The sequence below is a fragment of the Ornithorhynchus anatinus genome, chromosome 10 (assembly GCF_004115215.2).
Source record: "Ornithorhynchus anatinus isolate Pmale09 chromosome 10, mOrnAna1.pri.v4, whole genome shotgun sequence".
Classification (NCBI taxonomy): Eukaryota; Metazoa; Chordata; class Mammalia; order Monotremata; family Ornithorhynchidae; genus Ornithorhynchus; species Ornithorhynchus anatinus.
The window spans coordinates 34659211-34685962 of record NC_041737.1 but is presented as its reverse complement, the minus strand read 5'-3'; the positions used below and the strand labels follow the sequence as shown (position 1 = coordinate 34685962).

At 45.8% G+C, this 26752-nt stretch overlaps 1 protein-coding gene across 3 annotated transcripts in view; it reads right to left on the bottom strand.

The window, feature by feature from the left end:
• IMMP2L (inner mitochondrial membrane peptidase subunit 2) overlaps window positions 1-26752 on the bottom strand; it is a 912519-nt gene that overhangs the window by 157275 nt on the left and 728492 nt on the right. Inside the window, exon 7 of one of the 3 annotated variants that reach the window (XM_039913237.1) lies at window positions 4740-4891. The exons of the other annotated variants lie outside the window; for them this stretch is intronic. Within the exon in view, the coding sequence (XP_039769171.1) occupies window positions 4871-4891 (21 nt within the window). The 3' untranslated portion in view covers window positions 4740-4870. Of the gene's footprint in view, window positions 1-4739; window positions 4892-26752 lie in introns of those variants that run through there. 3 annotated transcript variants of the gene reach the window in all.

Here is a 26752-nt window from a genome sequence, read left to right as displayed (position 1 = left end):
TGAGCCCCTTGTTGGGTAGTAGGGATTGTCTCTATCTGTTGCTGAATTGTACTTTTCAAGCACTTAGAACAGTGCTCTGCACACAGTAAGTGCTCAATAAATATGATTGAATGAATGAATTATTATTATTATTATCAATACCATGAAAAAAATGAGCCTACTATGCACAGCCCCCTGGGATAAGCATTTGGAAAAGTTCAATAGACTTAAAAGACATAGCTATTTACAAGGGTGCTAAAGTGGCTAAGTTGTTGCCAGTGCCAGGAAAGTCGGGAGTAAGGCCTGGGGCATTTTGACAGGGCAATCTATTCACAGACATTGTGAGGTCATGAGGCCCACTCTGCATTAGGCATGTGGTAACTGGGAGGGGAGCAAATTTTCCCTGCCTCTCATGTATCTCTGCAGTAGAAAAACAGAAGCATGAGGCGTTCCCTGCCGACAAGGAGCTTTCATTCTAATAGGGAAGACAGATATAAAAATATGTTTTCCTGTCCTGGTTTTAGGATTAGATCAGTCACATTCCCCAGGAGGATAATAACAATAATGATAATAATTATGGTATTTGCTAAGCACTTATTCTGTGCCAAGCACTGTTCTACCACTGGGGTAGATACAGGGTAATCAAGTTGTCCCACATGGGGCTCACACTTTTAATCCCCATTTTCCAGATGAGGTAAGTGGGGCCCAGAGAAGTTAAGTGGCTTGCCCAAAGTCACACAGAAGACAAGTGGCGGAGTCAGAAGTAGAACCCACATCCTCTGACACCCAAGCCTGTGCTCTTTCCACTGAGCCATGCCACTTCTCTATATGCTTGGTGCTGATCTTGGTTAAGGATCCATGAAGACATTAAGTGCTTTGCCTAATTGTTCATTCGGAGGTTGTTCCCAGTAATTGGATGCATCTTCAGAGCTCTCCCTATCAAATCTGCCCATTACTCTTTGTTCCCGCCAACCTTCATTCCATTCTTTTCCATTTTTCCCACTATTTAGTCTCAGTTTACCTTCTTTGTTCAAAAAACTGTTCAAAGCTCTATCTAAAGTTGGTTGTATTTTTAATCTTACAAAGGCTATTCTCTCAAACTCCCTGCTTGAAGAATGTTATGCCAGATGGTTGAACAACTCAAAATTTTGAATTGTAATATAAATCTGATAACTGACTTAACCACTAAACACATAGCCTCCTTAAAACAATCACCCTCATTGCTGTCTATAAACTCAGAGGGCAAATCACTTTTGTTAGAGATTTCACGATACTTTTCTCTGGTTTTAATTTAAAGACCAGCATGTAGAGCTGTTTTGTGATTGTTTAGTCAGAGATGAGTTATCTTCTCTTTGGGAGAAGCTGGGCTGACAGATTCCAGAAATGAGAAGAGAGACTGATCTCAGGACTCTAAACCCTGATTTCAATCCCAGCAAGACCGACGGCATTGAGAAACCAGAAACGAGCCTCCTGCAGCAAGACGCCAGGGAAAAGCATTGGGGCACATCCAATTGGATCCAGAATTGACTGAACATTCTTTCATTGCTGAGGGAGAAAGAGGTGGCAAACCAAGGGATCGAGGTAATCGGAGCCTGACTTTAGCAGTTTATCTTTAACTCATGTTCTCCACTCTGACAGGGGAATACCACCGTATTCATTTCCAGAGGGCTTGGGAGGGTGAGAATAATCTCTGTCATTCTCTCAAGCCCCACACCATTTAAATTTTTTTAAAGGTCTGAAATCATTAAAATTCTTCTAAAAATTATTCCTGGTTTCAAAAACTGCAACAACAGCAAAAAGCAGCCTAATGCTCTATAACACTAGAAATCAGGTTGCTACTCTTCAGAGTGGAACATTCAGGCAACTCCAATATTCTGAGCCCCTGGGAGTGTTGAATCTGGGCCTTGACACAATCCTTATCTGCCACTGTCCTTTCCCCACTCACAGCAATGTAACTAGGTGGTTATCACCTTAAAATCAGGACTGGGCTGAGGTGTGAGCTCACTGTGGCAGGGAATGTCACTGTTTATTGTCGCATTGTACTTTCCCAAGTGCTTAGTACAGTGCTCTGCACACAGTAAGTGCTTAATAAATATGATTTAATGAATAATTATTAAATCCTACCCTGAAAAGCATGAAGTCTCTCAAACCTGGTTAACGAGACATGGACATGGCTCTGCCGATCAGCAATTCCCTTTTTGGGCTACTCTGTCCACCCTAGAGAGGGCTGGAGAGAGGCTAGCCTGATGAAACAAGATCCCAACCCTGCCCCACCCACAAGGATGGCTACTTGTGTATTTTCTCCCAGAGTACAGTACAGTGCTCTCCGCATATTAAGTGCTTAATGAATACTACTGGTACTATTGTGGTCAGCCTGGGCTGAGGCTAGGGTTCATGATCTATCCATGTCCTGGTAACCTATCAGTTGTGCGTACACTCATGGTAACCTATCAATTCAGGGTAACCTATCAATCATGCGTATACTCTCTACAGTATCTCCTGCCATCACGCACTACCCAAAATAGATATTATAAAGCACTCTCCCATTTATTAAACAGCTAAAGTCACATCTTTGCCATTTAAATGATACAGAATTGGAATTTGCATAGGTTGCAAATGGAGAACAGCATCTTTTAGTTATGTGAAGTCACCACACTTAGTCGGGGAACAGAATACATTAATCTTTTCAGATGCTACTCACCACTGAAACACTGGATCCCATGCTTTCTCTTTGGTGAGTCAAACTGAAATTTTAAACTGACGTATCCACCAAGGGCCAGGGATGAGGACAAACAGGCTTCACACTAACTTATCCACATGGGGAAGCTATACCAGCTCAGCCTTCAAGCTGGGCTCTCTGTTCCTCAGTCAGTCAGTTAAGCACAATTTTCATCTCCAGAGCTCTAAGAATCCTATAGCCTCCCTCAAAGATTCTCTTCTTCTACTGTCTGCCAATAAGAGAGCAGAGATATTTCCTAAGACGACTTTCTGGAGTGCAAGTGACTGGATTCTCAGTTATTCAACACTGATTAAAACTAACATGAGCAAAAAAGTATCTCAAACTTTAAAAAAAGGAAACTAGCTACTTTTTGTATCCTCAAATGTCCCTTTTTGCAGTAGGACTTCTGTGGGTGGAGACCAGCCTCTTGGGTTAGGATGTGACCAGAACAATATACGACCAGAAGCTGCGATAATCCCGTGCCTGTGGTCACTGGAAGAAAGGGGTTAGTTCCGTCTCTGGCCTGTGGGGAAAGGTGCTGCATGGCACCCAGTAAAAAGAAAGGCTGAGTGTGGTGACTGTTTCTTAATGGAGGGGACAATCTTTCCTTCACCAGGCAGCTATTCCCTACAGAGAGAAGCCTCTGCTTCTCTCTCCCTAGACTTCCAGCCCAACTCCATAATTTCTTGCAAATACTTCTCCAGAGGAGTTCTCCAAATGAATTATTTGTGCCCTGGGTCTTTTCAAAGGTCAAATTCAGAAGGATGGTTCAGGGGAAGTAATCTCAAAAGAAGCCCCATCTCCACAAATGCAAAGGGTGATGATATAGCAACCAATGTTAAAGCAGACATGATCTATTTCACAGGTTCTATCCAAAGAGGCTCTGTGGCTGAGATGGCACAGGTAGTATGAGTGCATTTTTCTCTCAGTTCTTTCAACACTGGGGCAGATCCCAATGGGAAACATTCAGCCGAAAAAAAAGTAACATCAAAAGAGTGTCCTGCCTTGATAAAGGTGGTGTGGTGTTCTAAGCCCTCTGAAAGCTATTTGCATTTTGAATGTGCAGTGAATGTTCTTTATACCTGAAGTGTGGGATCAGACCTAGATAAGACTGCTATACACAAATCAAGCTGAACTTTATTTGGGGCTCTTTCAAGCTTCCATTTGGGATTTGCAATATAAGAATATTTGGAGAGTTCTAAATATTTAATAGGATGGAATTTCCATCTCGGCTAAAAAGTCACTTACAGTGATCATGGATTTGCTTCCCAGGCCATCTCAATGCTAATGCCTTATAAGCTAAATTTAGAAACACCAACCTTATCAGTTTGGCTTCTCCAGTGGCTCAAGACTATAAATGCAAGGAATAAACTCAATAACTACATCTCCATCTCTAGTGACTTCATAAGTCACTTTCTTGAATGAGTTTTGAGCCATTATCTTTGCCTCTGAGGGGGAAATCTGAATAAAGTTAGTCTGAAAGACATCTGGACTGAATTATCTGAGTGATAGCAACCTTGCATATCCTGAAACCCAACACCTCCTACCAAAGTCCATAAGGATTTTAAGAGGAAAGTCAGAATTCGCTAAATCTTCCGTTTGCTTAAAGAGAAATCCAGGTGATATGTGCTGGATAAAGCCATCGTTCACCTCTGAGTGGATGATCCGATTAGCCTGCAGTTTCTGGGCAGTATGATAGGTGCAAAGCCTTACACCTCTTATCAGGAACAGGCAAATTCATCTTTATCAACAGAGGCTTAAGCAGTTTTGAAAATGGTTTGGTCTTGGAGGCTCAAACTGTAAATTTTATCTCTGACCTGTCCAGGCAAGCTTCCCTTCTTCATTCTTTACTCTTCCTAAGTTGGCTCATTTGCCATCAGTTATCTTAATTGACCACAGGTTTTGATATTAGAGTACACAGCAATCTCAGATTGTGAAGTACAGTGTTATCTTGCTTTTCATTGAAAATACTGTAATTTTCTACTATTGTCCCAACTGCATTTACTTTAGTAATAATTTTTAAAAATGATTAATGAACTTGTGTCTTTAAAATATTTATTCTGGACATAGACTAATGGACTCTGAAATTTCCTACAGATCATCTTGGAGTTCAGCCTCAACTCCTCCTCTTTAATTCCCACCACTCTTTGTTCTTCGGGAAACAGTCACCACTTATGTAGTGAAAGTAGCAACCTAAGGGAGGCCAAGAGAAAGAAGCAGATAAGCCATGCAAAGCATCAGACACAAGAGGGTTAAACATGTAAACATAAGACCATCATCCAAACCGGCTCGGATCAGCTTCACAGTCCATCCATCTATGGAATCTGTTTCCAATAGAGGCATCTGTACATTTTGAGGAACTATGCAATGTTGGCCCTCCTAGATGTTTATCCTTGTGGTTAGGGATCAACCATTCAACACTCAAAATACTCCTCTACATTCTTGATTTTCTTCTGGTGACCAAGCATGGACTCCTGGTCCATGTTTCTAGTCCAACCCCTATGGGGTCTGTTGATGTTTCTGATTACAACCTCCTATGGGGAACAGATTCCATGTGTTCATCTTGTATTAGGTGATATTGTGTTTCCTGATTATTCAAAAGATGCAAATATACAAATGGCACCGGTCAGAATAAGTCTCTTCACCTTGTTGACTGAACAAGAACTGGGGGAGTGGTCTTGGTCCCTCAGGACCTGAAGTTGACAGAGAGATTGGAGCCCCTTGACTCCATGGAAAGCATCCTCTAGTGGAGTATTTCAGCCTTGAAGGGTGACTACTTGTTGCCTTTCTGGACTTACCTGAGGTCGAGCTCCTAATTTCCAGTGACTCCATTCCACTCTGTTGGGTGACCTGACCAGCACATTTAACCATTTCAAAAAAAGCAAACACTTTTCTGCAGAGTGGAAGAGAGCATTCGTGATTTCCCTGTCCAGCAAACCCATCTCTCAAGAACAGAAAACTACACCAAGAATAGGTAAGATTCCACTCCCCAGCCAGAATTGTTTGGAGCATTTCAGGAGGGGGCAGAGAAAAAGGGAAGTCAGCTGTTGTGTGGTTGCTGTTAGCCCCTTACTATGTGCCAAGCACTGTACTAAGAGCTGGGTAAGATGCAAGCTAATGAGGTTGGACAAAGTCCATGTCATACACAGGGCTTACAGTCTTAATCACCATTTTACAGATGAGGTAACTGAGGCATAGCAAAGTTAAGTGACTTGCTCAAGGTCACACAACAAACAAGTGGCAGAATGAGAGGTTTACTGCCTGCTTCTATGAGATTCAACCAGAACTGATCTTAATGCCCTAAATTCATCTCTCTACCAGAGTGATATCTGGGGTAAAAAGGAAACTGGGAAAAGTACATTGGTCATTATTTTAATATGTGGCTTATATTGGATGGAGTTTTACTTCCTAGTTTGTTGTTTATTTTTTTCCCCTCCAAAGGTAAGTTCTCAGGCAGACAACTGCATGGCCAAAACACTCCGTGTCTGGTTTCTGGAAGCCAGATCATCCACTTAGCCCTGGAAATCTCAAAACTCTGTGGTTTCCAATAACACCTTGTAAATCTCAGCTTTAGTAGTTTCTGTTGTGATCTTTTCCAATATGTGGTACTGATTACATTACAACTTTGATTTTGTCTTGTTTGTTGAGTTTGGGATTTGGTTCAGAGTTTGGAGCATATTTCCCTTAAAGGTGAGATGGCTGATTTTGATACTCATTTATAGCTATGCAGCAAAGTTTCTGATTTTGATCTTCAAATGAAATAACCTCGATGGAACATAATCACTCGGTGTCCAGGGAATGTGTCTGCTGGTTTGTTGTATTGTACTCTCCCAAGCACTTAGTACAGTGCTCTGCACATAGTAAGCACTCAATAAATACCATTCACTGATTGAGATGATGAAAAATATGGTTCTGGAGAATTTTAATAAATCTCTGGAAATTCTGTTTAAAAACATGAAATGGGTGCAAAGAAACTGCCTTCGCAATGGGGTGGCTAGCTTTGGTAATTACAGGGTGTCAAGTGGGAAGTTTGGGAAGAAACCTCAATTTTAGAGAGAAGTTGAGTCCTCATTAGATCAAGGGGTGGACAATGAAGCTGTAATTCTATTAGGTCCCAAGCCAGTGGACCATTAGGACTGCCCCCAGGCAGTGGTCCCCTCCCCAAAGAGTTAACAATGAAAGATTTTAGCAGAGCTAGAAATCAGTTCACAGCTGATTTAAACCAGGCCTTTTCTCAATGGTAATTTAGGGCAGATCAAAGGCTGGGTGGGCTGCAAATCCATCTAGCTAAAATATGAAGGTTTCTGAGAATGAATTCCCCAGAAAATTTGAACCTTTGGGACTCTAAGATGGAAAAATCAAACAGGACATTGCTGAAATTTTTGGCAAGGGAGAACACTAAATAATAGCAATAGTGGCATTCGTTAAGTACTTACTATGTGCCAAGCACTGTGCAAAGCGCTAAGGTAAATCAGGTTCCACAAGGGGCTCACAGTATAAGAAGGAGGAAGAAAAGGTAATAATAATAATTATGTTTTTTATTGAGCACTTACTATATGCCAGGCACTGTACTAAGCACTGGGGTGATACAAGCAAACTGGGTTAGACAAAGTCCCTGTCCCATGTGGTGTTCACAGTTCCAATCCCCATGTTACAGAGGAGGCAACTGAGGCACAGAGAAGTAAAGGGACTAGCCCAAGGTCACATAAGAGTCAAGTGGCAGAGCCAAGATAAGAACCCATGACCTTCCCACTCCAAGGCCTGTGCCCTATCCTCTGCGCCATGCTGCTTCTCTTTTGAATGCCCCCCCCCCCCGTTTGCAGATGAGGGAACTGAGGCATAGAGAAGTTAAGTGATTTGACCAAAGTCATAGAGGAGACAAATGGCAGAGCTGGGATTAGAACCCAGGTCCTCTGTCTCCCAGGCCTGTACTCTTTCCTTTAGGCCACGTTGCTTCTCAGAGGGCAGAGAAGAATTGAAGCCATTAGTGGCTCCTCAGATTCAAGAGAGAAAGACCCTGAAATGGGCAGTTTTAGTTCTAATACCCCAACATGGGTATTATCATGTCAACCCCTGCTGTGATTGGAAAGTGCCAAGTCAGGAGTTCAAAATTTCCCTAAAGGCCCCAAGACAGGGTTTCAGCAACTTGCTCCTTGTCTTGTCTTATGCTGTTGAGTGGTCTACATCCCATAGCGATGTCATGGATACATCTCTCCCAGAACGCCCCACCTCCATCTGCAATCATTCCAGTAGTGTATCCCTAGAGTTCTCTTGGTAATAATAATAATAATAATGTTGGTATTTGTTAAGCGCTTACTAGGTGCAGAGCACTGTTCTAAGCACTGGGGTAGATACAGGGTAATCAGGTTGTCCCACGTGAGGCTCACAGTTAATTCCCATTTTACAGATGAGGGAACTGAGGCACAGAGAAGTTAAGTGACTTGCCCACAGTCACACAGTTGACAAGTGACAGAGCCGGGATTTGAACCCATGAACTCTGACTCCCAAACCCGGACTCTTTCCACTGAGCCATGCTGCTTCTCTGAAGTTTTACTGCATGGAAGTTTTTACCAATGCCTCCTTCCATGCAGTAAACTCGAGTCTTCACCCTCGACTCTCTCCCAAGCTGCTGCTGCCCAGTACAGGGGAGTTTTGACTTGTAGCAGATTGCCTTCCACTCGTTACCCCTTTCCCGACAACACACAGACTCAGAAACACACATACACACTCATCCACCATGTATGGAGGAGGCAGAGGATGAACTACTGCAAAACAACTGTTTTTTGCATTTTCCTGGTTGGTAGATTTCCCTTGGCCACCAAGGGGTCTGTGGTATGGGTCTCCCTGATAAATTGGGCTTCAGACCAATAAGAGGGGAGCCAAGCTAAAGGGAACCACCCAAGGCAAGTCAATTGCAAGTGCTCTCCTATGGTCCAGTTCCCTGATAAACAGGACTACAAGCCAATAAGATGGGAGACAATATAAAGGGAAATACCAGAGGCAAGTTAATCATAAGTGAACACAGAGGGACCCAAGTGACATTTTTAATATTGAATAATATGATGGAAACATCACCCAACACATCATACAACTATTTATCAAACATACAAAACCTCGCGAGGAGAGAGGAGTAGATGTAGTGCTTTGGGGCAGGAAATGGGAGGTGCTCTGGACGCTGCAGCATCCAAGGGACAGGTGAGACCAAACATAAAAGATGGAACACAGTGCTAATCTGGGTGGGTCTCTGCTGGTGATGGCAGGCTGGCAGTTGTGTGACAGTTATTCAGGGAAGGCTCAGTGATTGTACCAAATAATTGGTTTTACTTAAGCTTGAGAATCTCAGTTCTTACTGGATTTGGCACTAACCCTGCACGGCAACAATGTTTTCATATCATGGCATGCTAAGTATTCTTCAAAGACCATCATTTATAGACGAAACTACTGCTGTGAGACCTAAGCCACACACAAGCACCACATTTGAACTTCTCAGAGAATTCCCTGCCAGCTTTACTTTCAGGCCCAGATCAAATGGCAAGACAAGATCACAAATAATGACGTTTTTGTTGTGTTTTTTTTAAATGGTATTTGTTAAGCACTTACTATGTGTCAAGTATTCATTCATTCATTCAATAGTATTTATTGAGCGCTTAATATGTGCAGAGCACTGTACTAAACGCTTGGAATGAACAAGTCGGCAACAGATAGAGACAGTCCCTGTCGTTTGACAGGCTTACAGTCTAATCGGGGGAGACAGACAGACAAGAACAATGGCAATAAATAGAGTCAAGGGGAAGAACATCTTGTAAAAACAATGGCAACTAAATAGAATCAAGGCGATGTACATTTCATTAACAAAATAAATAGGATAATGAAAATGTATACAGTTGAGCAGACGAGTACAGTGTTGAGGGGATGGGAAGGGAGAGGGGGAGGAGCAGAGGGAAATGGGGGGAAAAGAGGGTTAAGCTGTGGAGAGGAAAAGGGGGGGGTGGTAGAGGGAGTAGAGGGGGAAGAGGAGCTCAGTCTGGGAAGGCCTCTAAGCCCGTCAAACGGCAGGGACTGTCTCTATCTGTTGCCGACTTGTTCATTCCAAGCGCTTAGTACAGTGCTCTGCACATAGTAAGCGCTCAATAAATACTATTGAATGAATGAATGAAAAGTAGGGTTTTGAAGAGGGGAAGAGAATCAGTTTGGCGGAGGTGAGGAGGGAGGGCGTTCCAGGACCGTGGGAGGACGTGGCCCAGGGGTCGACGGCGGGATAGGCGAGACCGAGGGACGGTGAGGAGGTGGGCGGCAGAGGAGTGGAGCATGCGAGGTGGGCGGTAGAAAGAGAGAAGGGAGGAGAGGTAGGAAGGGGCAAGGTGATGGAGAGCCTTGAAGCCTAGAGTGAGGAGTTTTTGTTTGGAGCGGAGGTTGATAGGCAACCACTGGAGGTGTTTAAGAAGGGGAGTGACATGCCCAGATTGTTTCTACAGGAAGATGAGCCGGGCAGCGGAGTGAAGAATAGACTGGAGCAGGGAGAGAGAGGAGGAAGGGAGATCAGAGAGAAGGCTGACACAGTAGTCTAGCCGGGATATAATGAGAGCCCGTAGCAGTAAGGTAGCCGTTTGGGTGGAGAGGAAAGGGCGGATCTTGGCGATATTGTAAAGGTGAAACCGGCAGGTCTTGGTAACGGATAGGATGTGTGCGGTGAACGAGAGAGACGAGTCAAGGATGACACCGAGATTGCGGGCCTGAGAGACGGGAAGGATGTTCGTGCCATCCACAGTGATAGGGAAGTCTGGGAGAGGACCGGGCTTGGGAGGGAAGATGAAGAGCTCAGTCTTGCTCATGTTGAGTTTTAGGTGGTGGGCCGACATCCAGGTGGAGACATCCTGGAGGCAGGAGGAGATGCGAGCCTGAAGGGGGGGGAGAGGACGGGGCGGAGATGTAGATCTGCGTGTCATCTGTGTAGAGATGGTAGTCAAAGCTGTGAGAACGAATGAGTTCCCCAAGGGAGTGAGTGTAAATGGAGAACAGAAGAGGGCAAAGAAGTGACCCTTGAGAAACTCCAACAGTTAAAGGATGGGATGGAGAGGAGGCGCCAGCGAAGGAGACCGAGAATGACTGGCCAGAGAGGTAAGAGGAGAACCAGGAGAGGACGGAGTCCGTGAAGCCAAGGTGAGATAAGGTATGGAGGAGGAGGGGATGGTCGACAGTGTCAAAGGCAGCAGAGAGGTCAAGGAGGATTAGAATGGAGTAGGAGCCATTGGATTTGGCAAGAAGGAGGTCATGGGTGACCTTAGAGAGAGCAGTATCGGTAGAGTGGAGGGGACGGAAGCCAGATTGGAGGGGGTCCAGGAGAGAATGGGAGTTAAGGAATTCTAAGCAGCGACTGTAGATGACTTGTTCTAGGATTTTGGAAAGGAAGGGTAGTAGGGAGATAGGGCGATAACTGGAGGGGGAAGTGGGGTCAAGAGCGGGTTTTTTTTAGGATGGGGCAGACGTGGGCATGTTTGAAGGAAGAGGGGAAGGAGCCATTGGAGACTGAGTGCTTAAAAATAGAAGTTAAGGAAGGGAGGAGGGCAGGGGCGATGGTTTTAATAAGGTGAGAGGGAATGCGGTCCGAGGAGCAGGTGGAGGGGGTGGCACTTGCGAGGAGGGAGGAGATCTCCTCTGAGGATACTGCAGGGAAGGATGGGAAAGTAGGGGAGAGGGTTAGTGGCAGGGAGGGGAGAGGCGGAGGGGTGACTTTGGGGAGCTCAGACCTGATTGTGTTGATTTTTGTGAGGAAATAGGTGGCCAGATCATTGGGGGTGAGAGATGGGGGAGGGGGAGGAACAGGGGGCCTAAGGACAGAGTTAAAGGTCCGGAACAATTGGCGGGGGTGACGGGCATGAGTGCCGATGAGGGAGGAGAAGAAGTTTTGCCTGGCGGAGGAGAGGGCAGAGTTAAGGCAGGAAAGGATAAATTTGAAGTGTGTGAGGTCGGCTTGGTGCTTGGACTTTCGCCAGCAGCGCTCAGCAGCTCGAGCATAGGAGCGTAGGAGACGGACGGAGGAGGTGATCCGGGGCTGTGGGTTAGTGGAGCGAGAGCGGCGGAGGGAAAGGGGGGCGAGAGAGTCGAGATGAGTAGAGAGGGTGGAGTTGAGAGCGGAGACCTGATCATCGAGAGTGGGAAGTGAGGATAGGGTGGCAAGGTGAGGAGAGATGCTTTTGGAAAGACGGATGGCATCAAGAGAGCGGAGGTCTCTGTGGGCAGTAGCGAAGATTTGCAGGGGGAGGGAGTGTGAGAGATGAGGTAGGTGAGAAGGTTATGGTCAGAGAGAGGGATTTCAGAGTTGGTGAGGGAGGAGATAGTGCAGCGGTAGGAGATGACGAGATCGAGGGTGTGACCGAGTCGGTGAGTGGGCGCGGTATGGTGGAGGAGGAAGTCGGCAGAGTCAAGGAGGGATAGCAGGCGGGTGGCAGAGGAGTCATCTGGTACATCCATATGGATGTTGAAGTCTCCAAGGATCAGAGTGGGCAGAGAGAAGGAAGGTGAGAAAGGCGTCAAGGTGGTTGAAGAAGTCGGAGGTGGGACCGGGAGGGCAGTAGATGACAGCGACAAGTATCTGGAGGGGGTGGTAGAGGCGAATGATATGGGCTTCGAAGGAGGGGAAGGAGAGGGAGGGGGGAGGAGGGATAGTGCGGAAGCGGCAACAGGGTGAGAGGAGGAAGCCGACGCCTCCTCCCTTACCGGTGAGTCTGAGGGAGTGGGAGAAGGAGGGGCCTCCGCTGGAGAGAGCAGCGGCAGAGACCGTGTCTTTGGGAGTGAGCCACGTTTCTGAAAGGGCGAGGAGGAGGAGAGAGCGGGAGAGGAAAAGGTCATGGACGAAAGGTAACTTACCTGTAATAGAGCGGGGGTTCCAGAGGCCACACTTGAAAGTAGCTGTGGGTGCAAGGGGGGGGGAAGGGCGGGGGGAGGGGAGGGTTTGGATGGGAAGGAGGTGGCGGGGCCCTGGACGGGGAGGGGGGGATGAGGGGTAGCGGTGGGACAGGAGGACTGGGATGGGGCGTGGGTGGGGAGAGAGAAGGGGGGAGGGGGTGAGGAGGGGGTTTGGTGGGGGGAAGAGTAGGGGGAGGGGGAAGAGGGGTAGCGCTGGTAAAGTGGGGTTCTAGGGCGGGGGAGGGGAGGGGGGAAGGAGAGGGGGGGAGGAGGGGGTTTGGTGGGGGGAAGAGTAGGGGGAGGGGGAAGAGGGGTAGCGCTGGTAAAGTGGGGTTCTAGGGCAGGGGAGGGGAGGGGGGGAGGAGGCAGAGGAGAGAGCGGGAAAGAGCTGAGCGAGAGAGGGGAAGGGGAGGATAGGAAGGGGCGGGAGGGAGGAGGGGGGGAGGAGGGACATGGTGAGGCCAGAGAGGTGGGTGGCAGCACTGACAACAATAAACAGTAACAAACAAAATCGGTAATATAGCACGATGATACAGAATGATACAATACAGTAGTGTTAATAAGCGGGCGATGACCAGGGTCGGGGGTAGGCTCGATTAAGGGGCGACCTGATCAAACTCAAAGTCAGGCGGCTGGTGAGGCCAGAGAGGTGGGTGGCAGCACTGACGACAATAAACAATAACAAGCGAAATCGCTAATATAGCAACATGGTACAGTAAGACACAATACAGTAACACTATTGTATTGTGTCTTACTGTACCATGTTGCTATATTAGCGATTTCTAATATAGTGTTACTGTTCTAAGCACTGGGGTACAAATTAATTAGATTAGATATAAGTTAATTAGATACAAATTTTGGAGCATAGTCAGTCTCCTAGCAACAAAACTATGTCAAATGCAATACAGCTATGCTGGGTGGGAAAAATAAGGAGAATGAACGACCACAAGATACCCAAACAGCTTCTGGGCAGAGAGATAAAATTGGGAAATCAAAAAGCAAGGTTGGCAGAGGAAATAGTTTAAGGACATGGTTAAACAAAGCCTCACATAATGCTATGTCCTGGCTGTAAATTAGGACTCAGTTGCTGAGGACAGACCTATGGGGTACACTGCCATCAAGAAGGGAGTGGTTCTCACTGAGCAAAAGCTCTGTGTGCTGACAGAAATCCAGGCTGACCTCATGCTCCTCAACTTCATCCTTGCCTGCTTTAATTCTGTCCTCTCCTCTGCCTGGCAACATTTCTTCTCCATCCTTATCAACTTGGATGCCCAGTGCCCTCGCCAGTTGTTTCAGATGTTTAACTCCCTGTTTCTCAACTCTCCCGTCTTTTACTCCTAATGACCTGGTCATGTACTTTATTGAGAAAATTGAAAACATCAGGCACGATCTCCTTAAAATTTTTCTGCCTCCTCTCCAGTGCCTCTCTCCTCCTGCCCCTTCTTCAACTCTCCCATCTTTCCTGGCAGTATCTCAAGAGGAGATCTCCTGCCTTCTCTTATCCTCTCCACCTGCACCTCCACACCCAACCCTTCGCACTTTATTAAAGCATTTGACCCTTTCCTTCTTCCCTCCCTGACTGCCATCTTCAACTGGTTTACTCTCCAATGGCTTTTCCCCCACTGCTTTAATACATGCTCATTTCTCCCCTATCCTAAAACAACCCTACTTTGTCCCCATGGCTCCCTCCAATTATTACCCAATCTCCCTCCTTCCATTCTACTCCAAACTCCTTGAACGAGTTGCCTCTAGAAGACTCCTCCACTTATCTCCTTGACCCCCCTCCAATCTGGCTTCTACCCCCTTCAATACACAGAAACTGCCCCCTCAAAGTTCAGTGACCTCCTTCCTGCCTAATCCTCTTTGACCTCTCACTTGCCTTCAACACTGTTGAGTACTCAAGTCACTTTGAAACATTATCCTACCTTTGCTTTACTGACAGTTTCTCCTTCTGATTTATCCTCTTATGTTTCTTGCTCCTCATTCTCAGTCTCTTTCATGGCTCCTCCTGTACCTTCAACTCCCTAACTTCGGGAGTTCCTCAAGGTTCTCATTTGTTCCCATGACTTCAACGACTATCTCTATATGCATGATTCCTAAAGCTTCATTTCCAGCTTTGGTCTCTCTCCTCTGCAATCTTGCATTTCCTTCTTCCTTCAGGACATCTCTACTTGGATGTCCCACATGTTCAAACTTAACATGTCCAAAATACAACTCCTTACTTCCCACTCCAATACTGTCCTTCCCATGACTCTCCTTAACTTATTTATATTAATGTTTAATTCCTCCACTAGACTGTAAGCTCATTGTGGGCAGGAAATGTGTTTACCAACTCTGTTATATTGTACTCTCCCAAGCACTTAGTATGGTGCTCTGCACTTAGTAAGTGCTCAATAAATATGACTGATTGATTGACTGTCTGGAAAGAGAGACAAGGAGGCAAAAGAGAAAACAATTTCATTTTCAAACATTTATCCTGATTCCACAATTTCCATTATTCCTTCTCTGTTTCTTTTGCTGGCTCCTCTTCCACCTCTCATCCCCTCAACATGGAGGCCTTGTTCTTCTTTCTCCAGGCCCACTTTCTTAGTGAACTTCTCCCCTCTCAGGGCTTCAGCCACCATCTCTATAAGGATGACTCACAACTCTACCTTTTTCACCCTGTTAGCTCTGCTGTTCTCCAATCCTATATCTCCTCTTGCCTCCAGGACATCTCTACACAGGTGGCCTGCCAGTACTTCAAACTCAGCATGCTCTTATGTGAATCTCTCATCTTTCCTCAAAACTGAAAGCTCGTTGTGAGCAGGGAATATGCCTACCAACTCTGTTGGACTGTCCTCTCCCAAGAGTTTAGTACAGTGTCCTGCATACAGTAAGTGCTCAATAAATACCAACTGAATGATTCCTCCTAAACCTTCCCCTCTTCCCAACTTCCCACCTCTATTAACAGGGCCACCATCTTCTCTGGGATTGAAGCCCTTGAACACTTGGTGTCCTTACTAACTCATCACTGACATGCAGTTCTCACATCCAGGCTCTGCTGATTCCTCCCCCAAAATATTCTGTGGATCCATTTATTCCTTGTTTAGCATTAAAGAGCAAAACAGCCCCACTTTCAATCTCCTAAGTATAAAGCCTGATATCTTCTAATATGCTTTGTTCTTATGTAATTCTTAAGCATTTAGTAGAGTCCACTGTACCCAATAGGTGCTCAATAAATAAGTCCTCAATGTAGAGAAGCAGTGTGGCTCAGTGGAAAGAGCTCGGGCTTGGGAGTCAGAGGTCATGGGTTCAAATCCCAACTCTGCCGCTTGTCAGCTCTGTGACTGTGGACAAGTCACTTAACTTCTCTGTGCCTCAGTTACCTCATCTGTCGAATGGGGATTAAATGTGAGCCTCACGTGGGACAACCTGATTACCCTGTATCTACCCCAGCTCTTAGAACAGTGCTCTGTACATAGTAAGCGCTTAACAAATACCAACATTATTATTATTAAATAGATGCTCAATAAATATTACTTGTACTACTTCTAGTATTACTACTTCTACCTTCTCATTCCTTTCTGGCTTGCAGATTACAGCTGGGAGACCTGTTAAATTAATAACCCAGCATCTATTTCCCCAAATGCCCACCCCTGATCTCCTGTCAGTAAATATACATTTATTATACAATGAACAAGCTTAATTTGGGGACTAACTGGCCCCCAGGAACAGAATCTGCTGTAGCACCGAAGTCTAATGACAAGTCTGCTGACATTTCTCCCATATAAGAGGGAAATCATGTGGAAAATTATTTTTCCTGGAGCCTTGTCATTAAAGTTGAAGGCTGAATTAGAAGTGTGGGGGGGATGGGAGGTAAAATTCAGTTTTCAAAGGGAAGAAGCAGGCCCCACAGCCCCTAGCCTATTACCTGATCTCTTGAGCACTGTGTTGTCTTGCCCTTCTCCCCAGTGATAATGATAATAATAATAGTGATATTGGTATTTGTTAAGCACTTACTATGTGCCAAGCACTGTTCTAAAGTGCTGGAGTAGATACAAGGTATTCAGGTTGTCCCATGTGAGGCTCACAGTCTTAAATCCCATTTTACAGATAAGGTAACTGAGGCACAGAGAAGTTAAGTGGTCTGTCCAAGGTCACGTAGCAGACAAGTGGTGCAGCCGGGATTAGAACCCATGTCCTCTGACTCCCAAGCCCATGCTCTTTCCGCTAAGCCATGCTGCTTCTTTATTCCTCAATCCTCAATCCCCATCTCTCTACCTGAGTTGTGCCATTGGAACTTCTCTTTTTCATCTGGGGACTTCCTGCTCAGAAGGGCTAGGATTTCCTCCTCCCTGATGGGGATAGGAAAACCCATGGATGGTGATTGAGATCCCTGCTCCCTGGAGAGATAATAATAATAATGGCATTTGTTAAGCACTCACTATGTGCCAAGAACTGTTATAAGCACTGGGGTAGATACAGGGTAATCAGGTTGTCCCATGTGGGGCTCACAATCTTAATCCCTATTTCCTAGATGAGGTTACTGAGGCCCAGAAGTGATATGGCTTGCCCAAGGTCACATAACAGACAAGTGGCAGAGCCAGGATTAGAACCCACGACCTCTAATAATAATAATGTTGGTATTTGTTAAGCGCTTACTATGTGCAGAGCACTAAGCGCTGGGGGAGACATGGGGGAATCAGGTTGTCCCACATGGGGCTCACAATCTTAATCCCCATTTTACAGATGAGGTAACTGAGGCCCAGAGAAGTTAAGTGACTTGCCCACAGTCACATAGCTGACAAGTGGCAGAGCTGGGATTCGAACTCATGACCTCTGACCTCTGACTCCAAAGCCCATGCTCTTTCCACTGAGCCACGCTGCTTCTCTACCCAAGCCCGGGCTCTTGCAGGTACAACAGTCGAAGTCTGTTGGCAGGTATAGTCAGAGCCTAAGGGAGTTTTCTGCTTTCTTTCCCAGTGATTAGTGAACAGTAATAATTAATAATAACAATAATAATTGTGGTATTTGTTAAGTGCTCACTCTGTGCCAGGCACCGTACTAAGCACTGGGGAGGATACAAGTGTGGTGAGTAGGAGTGACTCCATCTTGTAACACAGAAGTCATTTCCTAAGAGACTATTATTTGACCCCAGGAGCAACCAGGTCAAAGGAAGAATTAGAGGAGAAACTGTATTATCTTGCTGAAAAGTTGTGAGGAGGACCTGAATTGCTGAGGAGAAAAGGAATTGTTTTGTAGAGGAGTCTGAGGAGGCCTTGAATCACCCTGCTGGGCAGGAGAAAGACTCCTGAATGGAAAGACAGCTGTGGGGTAGGTGCGGCTTCTCCCGATAACGAGCTGAAGACTGCAGGCAATCAGAACAGTGAATCAGAACTCCCGCTGCAAACCCACCAGAAACAACTGATAGAAGGGGGAAAGAACTGGTCCTCTGGACAGTGGAAAAAAGAAAAAATTTAAGACATGCACTGAGACATCTACTGGGCCCGCGGTCAAAGCACCTAAGAATTGAACCAGGATGACGTGCTGTGGGCGACCGGACTCACTGAAACTCCTGCAGTGTGGGATCAACTTCACAAAACTTGGGGAAAATCAGTTGGATTGGTAACTATAGGTATTGTAATTTGTGTGTATGCTTCTACTCCTTGTTTTTAGTAGGTTAAGTATGAAATAAAGCTTTCTGCTGACTGGAGTGGCAGTTTGATTTCACCCTTTGAACTTGGCACTGAGCACTGAAACTAAAGGAGAGGTAATTCCCCTGTGAGGGACTCATACATTGAGTACCTGAAACTTTAGGGGAGAAAATCCCCAGGGAAGGACTCTTGACAGCAAGCAAATTGGGTTGGTCACAGACTTTGTCCCACATGGGGCTCACAATCTTTATCTCCATTTTACAGATGAACTGAGGCCCAGAGAAGTTAATTGACTTGCCCAAGGTCACACAGCAGAGAAGTGGCAGAGTCATGATTAGAACCCAGGTCCTTTCTGACTTCCAGGTCCATGCTCTATCCTGTAGCCCATGCTGCTTCTCTACACTGAAGTACAGCACTGAAGCCTGGACTTGGTTCTCCCTCCTTCCCCATCGACATTCTCCGTGCTATATGTGAGGGAGCTGTCTTCATTTATAGGCCCTGTTTATCGACAGACAAACCTCCAAACATCTGGGACAGGGTCCTGGTCCCAACTCATAGTGAAAAGAGCCTGGGCCTCAGTGAGAGGACCTGGGTTCTAATCAGAGCTCTGCCACTTGCCTGCTGTGGGACCTTGGGCGAGTCCTTGTCTGTGCCTCTTCCTCATTTGTAATATCTGTTTTCCCTCTCAGACTGTGAATCCTATTTCACAAAGGGACTATGTCTGATCTGATTATCTTGTATCTACCCCTTAGTAGAGTGCTGGGCACATAGAATGCATGTAACAAATACAATCATCCTCATTATCATTAGAAAGCCTAATCAGGAGCCTTCCACTGGAGCCAATCTTGGCAGCTGGGGATTTTCCTTCTATGATTCAGCTATTGGAATTAAAGCTGCCCCAATTTAGCTGTTCCCTAGACTACCACAGGATACTCTACCCTTGGACATAATTGTTTCCACCCTGAACCACTCAGCCACTGAGTGTATCTATCATCACTCATGTGATCATGCAAGGTCCCGCAACTGATTGTTACTGTTTCCTGTATTGATGTTTTAGAACCAGCCTCTCATTTCCCGACCTGAACACCTGCCAGGAGGTTGCTTAAGTGTTTCAGCCTGCATCTGAGGAGGAGGAAGGAGTCAGGGCCATACTAGGTTAATAATAATAATAATGTTGGTATTTGTTAAGCACTTACTATGTGCAGAGCACTGTTCTAAGCGCTGGGGTAGACACAGGGGAATCAGGTTGCCCCACGTGGGGCTCACAGTCTTAATCCCCATTTTACAGATGAGGGAACTGAGGCACAGAGAAGTTAAGTGACTTGCCCACAGTCACACAGCTGACAAGTGGCAGAGCTGGGATTCGAACTCATGAGCCCTGACTCCAAAGCCCCTGCTCTTTCCACTGCGCCACGCTGCAGACTGACTCAGCTCCTAGTCCCAATCAATGAATCAATCATTTATTGAGTGTTTCTTGTGTGCAGAGCACTCTACTAAGCACCTGGGAGAGTACAATACAACAGAGTTGGTAGACAACTTTCCTGTTCACAAAGGTCTCTCTGAAAGGACTATCCATACTGATTGAGCTGTAACGACCCCAGCACTTAGAACAGTGCTTGACACAGTAAGTGCTTAACAAATACCATAAAAAAGGAGCAACGGACTTCAAAGCCCACTATCTCATGGGTGCCCAGACTTGCCTATCTCAACATGCATCATGCTCACTCCCCAGCACTTCAGGCTGGATTTCGTTCCCCTCCTCCACCATTGACATTCTCTGGGCTATCTCTGAAGGAGCTGGCTTCAGGCTAAGGGCCCTGTTCAGTGACAGACAAACCTCCATCACCAGAGGTGCCAGTGACCGCTAGGCCCATTTCCTGGTGGAAAACATGGTCAGAAGTTTGAGAGTTGGTTGCCTTACTTGTCCCCAAAATAAATGAGGTAATTACCATATTTCCAAATGATCTAAGACTGAAAGGGACATATTTTTTAGAGCTGCAGGAGGTTTCCCAATTCAGACGGTGAGAGACGGTATGACAGCAGAAACCTCAGCACCCGATCTGCACTGCTCCTCGTTTGAGCATACACACATGGTTTACAACTATTTCCAGGCAGGAGACCTCACTTCTTCCTTCTATAAATGCCTCTCTGTGTTTGGGATTTTGATGCACCACTAAGAAAAATGCAAAGTGAAGCCTGGATTCCTCTCTATCAGTGAGTATGGAAGTCTGTCCAGCTGTTGTGAAGATGCAAGTGGCTATTACCTGAGGCCCACCAGCTACCAGGCATACAGGAAACCCAAGGAAGAGGACCACAACTCACTATCTCAGAGGAACTGAATATGTGGGGCCGGGGGTTGGGAAGCGCTCTGGTCTTTTCACTACAAGGAGCCACAGCTCTGAGGAGAGGGGAAGTCAAAGCTCTGAAATGAGGAATCCGTAGCTTCAGGGAGGAAATCCTGTATAGAGTTCCAAAAACTGGGAAGAGACTTTGCTGCTTCCGAAGAGTTGGCAACCATGATATGGGCAGAAACACACAGCAACGGGCAGGGGCACCAAGCAACAGGAAAGAGCTAGGAGTAGCTCCAAAGGCTTCTCTCACTGCCCCGGATATTCTATTCGAACCTCTCTGGAAGCTGCTGGTGTTTCCCACTGCCCTACTTCCTTTAGGAATGGATTTCTGGGAGAAGTGTTCCTTCTTTGTAGTTTGAACTTCGATGGGTGGGATTTGGGGAACAACAATTCTGTGTAGAGCTTGTCCACACCCTTACGGTTCAGTTAAGGCCAATCTTGTCCCTACTGACCACTTGTCATTCTTCACAATCTCTTTTTTGCAGGAGTAGGAGCTTGGTCAGAATGCAAGATAAATTTATCTGGTTCAGGGTAGAGTCTGCATTTGAATTTGTATCCTTGTGTTGTTCAGTGAAATCAGCATTCACCAGTTTCTAACTTTAGCAGTCACTTCCATATCAGGCACAGCCAGTTCTCCTACAATGCAGGGATTACAGTTCTTGACGAACCCTGCTTTAAGGAAAAATTACATTCCTTGCATTATGATTCTCATGCCTTGATGGATGCTGCAGGGCATGCACCCAACCATTTCTTCCGACATTTTCAGTGTGTTCTATCTGAACTAATACATGTTGTCAGATGAAAATTCCCCAGATCTGCAATTGTCTTCTTTCCAAACAGAAGACACTCATTCTAGGAATCATTCAGTCAGTCAATCAATCTATCAACCAATGGTATTGGTTTAGAGCTTACTATGTGCCTCTAGAGCACTCAACTTTGTGCTTGAGAAACTGCGCTAGAATAAGTCAACAAAATTCCTGCACTCAAATTACAATCTAGAAGGAACTTGTAATCAAGGAAAACTGATTATTCTTTTTCAGAATGCCAACCTTTCCCCTCGAGGTTGGTTTCAGGTCATTGTTTCAGGAGTTGCTCCAAAAAGAACACTTTGGGGATTTGTGGATGATTCTATTAAATTAAGTCAGGAGGAAAAAATATTTTTTGTGCCATAAAATGAAATGAATTCACAGCTATGTTCCAGGATTTCTTTTAAAGTGCATAGTAGAATCACCAGACTATTACTATAATAATTTGATTTTTATTTATAAACTTAAACCAAGTAGGTACAGTCACATTTGCCTCTGGAGCACAGCCAGAATTTCTTTAAAAGAAATTGCTGTCCACTGATTTCTCCACTGCAAGCATGAAGTGCTAAACCACCTGCACTTTTAAAATAAATTCAAGGGCTAGTAAAGCCAAAGAAGATTTCTTTTCAGGGGAGGGAAAGTTGATTTTCAGAGACCCACATGCTATAAGTTTGATGTGGAAAGTGTGGGCAATGAATGGGAGGATTGCTCCAGAATTCCTGCCCTGGTACCTTCCCAGCACTCATCCGGCATTTACTCTTCAATAGAGAACTTCCATTCTATTCTGTGTTGTGCTTTCTGGTTAAGGGAGGGAGGGGAATACTTGCAGTGGGATCGGATTCCTGGGGAGCAGCTGTTGGCTGTCACTTCTACCACAGCTTTTGATTTCTCTACTGTGGCTGTCTCCACCCACACTGTGCCCCCCACTCATGTGCCACAGCAGACTGATGAGAAGGTGATGAACCAACAGGCACAGAGTAGACAACAGGGTGGTGTCTACTGTGGTCTCCTGGACCACCACCACCTTGAGACCACCTCTAGAGATTACCTCCAGAGGGAAAAAAGGTCCAAAGACTGCTTTTACTTCTGCATTCCCACAAGGAGGGAGCTGGGTGCAAAATGGGGGAGGAGGAACCATAGAACCAGAGATGGAAGCGGAGGCAGGTAACTCTGGGAGTCTTTTGGCCCTCCCTCTGCTGAGTCCTGAACTTAAGAACATGGAGCAAAGATAGGAAGGAAGTTGGCCACAGATGAGGTGGCCACTGACAACAATTGCGGCACCAACTCTGTTGTGTTGTACTTCCCCAAGTGGTTTGCACAGTGCTCTGCACATAGTAAGCACTCACTAAGTATCACTGATAGACTTTGGATACAGGATTCACCTTTGCTGACCTGGAAATAACAGACATACATTTTGTTACATGCAATCACAGGTTACAGAGCAAAACATGATGACCTCATACAAAATATTTAACAGAAATCCACAGAATTTAGAATACATTCTCAGGGCTGCCCAATCTCCCCATTTGCTCCAGAGATATTGCATTCCCCTTCCACATCCCTGTAGACAAGATTACAACTTCTAAGCCATGGGACTTGACTTTGGGAGCCAAGGAGGAAATAGGCATGTTATTCAAAACTGTGTAAAATGTGTCCAGTGCCATACGAGTCCTGGGCAGGGGAAGACCAGCCAAAACTCGATTGTCTGGTACAGGACCATTTGGACAGCCACTCAAACAAAAGAGGAGTCTAAGGAAGCTAGATGTGCTCTGAATGGAAAAAAAACACCCATTGCTCATTAACCTATCCCTACTTCCTTAACTGGCTAATCTTGGATAGTCTGGCGCCTCCGCCCCCACCACCCTGGGCATGGGATTGGGATTCTAGGAGCACTCCCAGCATTCCAGAGCTTCAGGGGCAGGAGAGAGTAGGAAGAGTGGTGGGAGCAGTGCTCTTGGGAAGGTGGGACAAGGTGGTACATAATCCCGGTTGCTGCTTGGTGTACTCCTCTCACTTCCCCCAGATTCAGTGTTGGCTGCCCCGTGGTCCCTACAAGTTTCCCAGGGACTGTCCTACTCTGGAAGGAAGTCAGGGGATGAGATCAATGCTTGGATCTCCTGGAGACACTGGGAAAAAAAACCCTGAGCCTCAAGTCCCCTGCAATCCAAACACAGCTCTAATTGCAACTCCAGCCTAGCCCCCGCTGGCACACTGGGAAGATTAATGAGATGTCTGCTGAACATGCTGAGCTCCTTAGATGAAACTATATTAATATAAACTCAACTCGTTTCTAAACCAAAGTCCCTGTGACTCCAAGAAAATCTAGGTGAGGCTTTCAACTTTATAAACATTAATTTGCTTCCCAAAATCTTGCTCAGTTTTTGGGTGTTAGGAACTTAAAACCACCATTTACCAAATCATTCTTCCTGATGTAGACATTTAACCTTCTAAAATGCATTGAGTAATCATCATATTCAACCATTTTGGTTTAACTTTTCCTCTTCTTTACCAGGATTTTCTGTGCAGGAGTTTCTCAGGAGCAGCCCTTTTGGCAGTGCTTCCAAAGCCCTGAATATTACTAAAATGTAAAGGACAAAGGAGCAATTTTCGCTCCTCCAAAATTGCATTATTGCAGCTCTCTAATTCTGCAATTAAACCAAAAGAAGGTAATGTAACAAATGTTATTCTTTATTCCTGATAGAACTTCTTTCTCTAATCCTGACAAATGAAAACAGTACTGGTTAATTGAATGGAAATCACTATCTCAGCCCAGTTAATTGCGCTGAAAATCACAGACTGTAATTTTTTATATCCCTTAAATAAAAATAAAGGAGAGAAGATTTACTGAGTTCCTTAAGTAGCTATTGGCTGCCATTCAAAATAGCTGTTTTCAACTTTTATAAGCGGCAGATAAGATTTATTAGAAAATTTGAGTTAAATTGGTGATATTAAAAGAACCGCACATTATACATGAGCTGCTTTGTTTTGCACAAAGCAGTTCAAAAAGACATGGAGTGGATTATCAATTATTTGGCAAAGTCAGTGCAGAGCTATGGACCAGCAACACACCTGAAGGTTATTAAACAACCTGAACGGAGGAAATCCTGCACACAATCAATCTCTGTGGTCCCCCAAATTCTGCTACCCAGGCTAGTGCAAGGCAACATTCCATCCAACGAAGGACAGATCCATGGAAGACTGGAAAACAAATCAACAAGGGCAACTCGTCCTATTGGAGACTGGCAATATAGCAACAAACTTCAGACTAAATTAACTTAACTGCTGTTTTAGTGGTCAACCTTATATATGGTTATGAGACCTGAACCTACTATTGATTTTCAAGCAGTTTCATCAGAAACACCTGGCAGTCATAACATACAGCTTGACAGGATTACCAATGATAAGAACCTCGAATGCAGTCAGTTCCATATCATTGGGTCAATGTCCGTTGCAATACAATTTGCTGGCAGGATACAGGAGGAATGTGTATGGCAGGAAAAAGCCTCCAAAGCTTCTGTGTAGTGAATTAAAATATTCATTCATTCATTCAATAGTATTTATTGAGCGCTTACTATGTGCAGAGCACTGTACTAAGCGCTTGGAATGAACAAGTCGGCAACAGATAGAGACAGTCCCTGCCCTTTGACGGGCTTACAGTCTAATCGGGGGAGACAGGCAGACAAGAACAATGGCAATAAATAGAGTCAAGGGGAAGAACAGCTCATAAAAACAGTGGCAACTAAATAGAATTAGGGTGATGTACATCTCATTAAACAAAATAAATAGGGTGGTAAAGATATATACAGTCGAGCGGATGAGTACAGTGCTGAGGGAGTGGGATGGGAGAGGGGGAGGAGAAGAGGGAAGGGGGGAGAAGAAGGTTTAGCTGCGGAGAGGTGAAGGGGGGGTGGTAGAGGGAGTAGAGGGAGAAGAGGAGCTCAGTCTGGGAAGGCCTCTTGGAGGAGGTGAGTTTTAAGTAGGGATTTGAAGAGGGGAAGAGAATTAGATTGACGGAGGTGAGGAGGGAGGGCATTCCAGGACCGCGGGAGGACGTGGCCCAGGGGTCGACGGTGGGATAGGCGAGACCGAGGGACTGTGAGGAGGTGGGCGGCAGAGGAGCGGAGCTTGCAGGGTGGGCAGTAGAGAGAAGGGAGGAGAGGTAGGAAGGGGCAAGGTGATGGAGAGCCTTGAAGCCTAGAGTGAGGAGTTTTTGTTTGGAGCAGAGGTCGATAGGCAACCACTGGAGGTGTTTAAGAAGGGGAGTGACATGCGCAGATCGTTTCTGCAGAAAGATGAGCCAGGCAGCGGAGTGAAGAATAGACTGGAGCGGGGCGAGAGAGGAGGAAGGGAGATCAGAGAGAAGGCTGACACAGTAGTCTAGCCGGGATATAACAAGAGCCTGTAGCAGTAAGGTAGCCGTTTGGGTGGAGAGGAAAGGGCGGATCTTGGCGATATTGTAAAGGTGAAACCGGCAGGTCTCGGTAACGGATAGGATGTGTGGGGTGAACGAGAGAGACGAGTCAAAGATGACACCGAGGTTGTGGGCCTGAGAGATGGGAAGGATGGTCATGCCATCCACGGTGATAGGGAAGTCTGGGAGAGGACCGGGCTTGGGAGGGAAGATGAAGAGCTCAGTCTTGCTCATGTTGAGTTTTAGGTGGCGGGCCGACATCCAGGTGGAAACATACTGGAGGCAGGAGGAGATGCGAGCCTGAAGGGAGGGGGAGAGGACAGGGGCAGAGATGTAGATCTGTGTGTCATCTGCATAGAGATGGTAGTCAAAGCCATGAGAGCGAATGAGTTCACCAAGGGAGTGAGTGTAAATGGAGAACAGAAGAGGGCCAAGAACTGACCCTTGAGGAACTCCAACAGTTAAAGGATGGGAGGGGGAGGAGGCGCCTGCGAAGGAGAGTGAGAATGACCAGCCAGAGAGATAAGAGGAGAACCAGGAGAGGATGGAGTCCATGAAGCCAAGGTGAGATAAGGTGTGGAGGAGGAGGGGTGTGTACTCTGGGCAGGGAGAGCAGAAGAAGAATTTTGATAGTGAGGGACAGTCTCAAACAATGTGATACTTTGTAAGCTGGTTGCTATAAGCTCCTTGAGGGCAGGGAATGTGTCTGTTATATTGTTAATATTGTCTCATATTGTTATATTGTCTGCTGTGTGGCCTTGGGAAAGTCACTTCACTTCTCTGTGCCTCAGTTACCTCATCTGTAAAATGGAGATTAAGACTGTGAGCCCTATGCGGGACAGGGACCGTGTCCAACCCAATTTGCTCATATCCATCCCAGCGCTTAATACAATGCTTGACACATAGTAAGTGCTTAAAGATACCATTATTATTATGGTGATGATGAT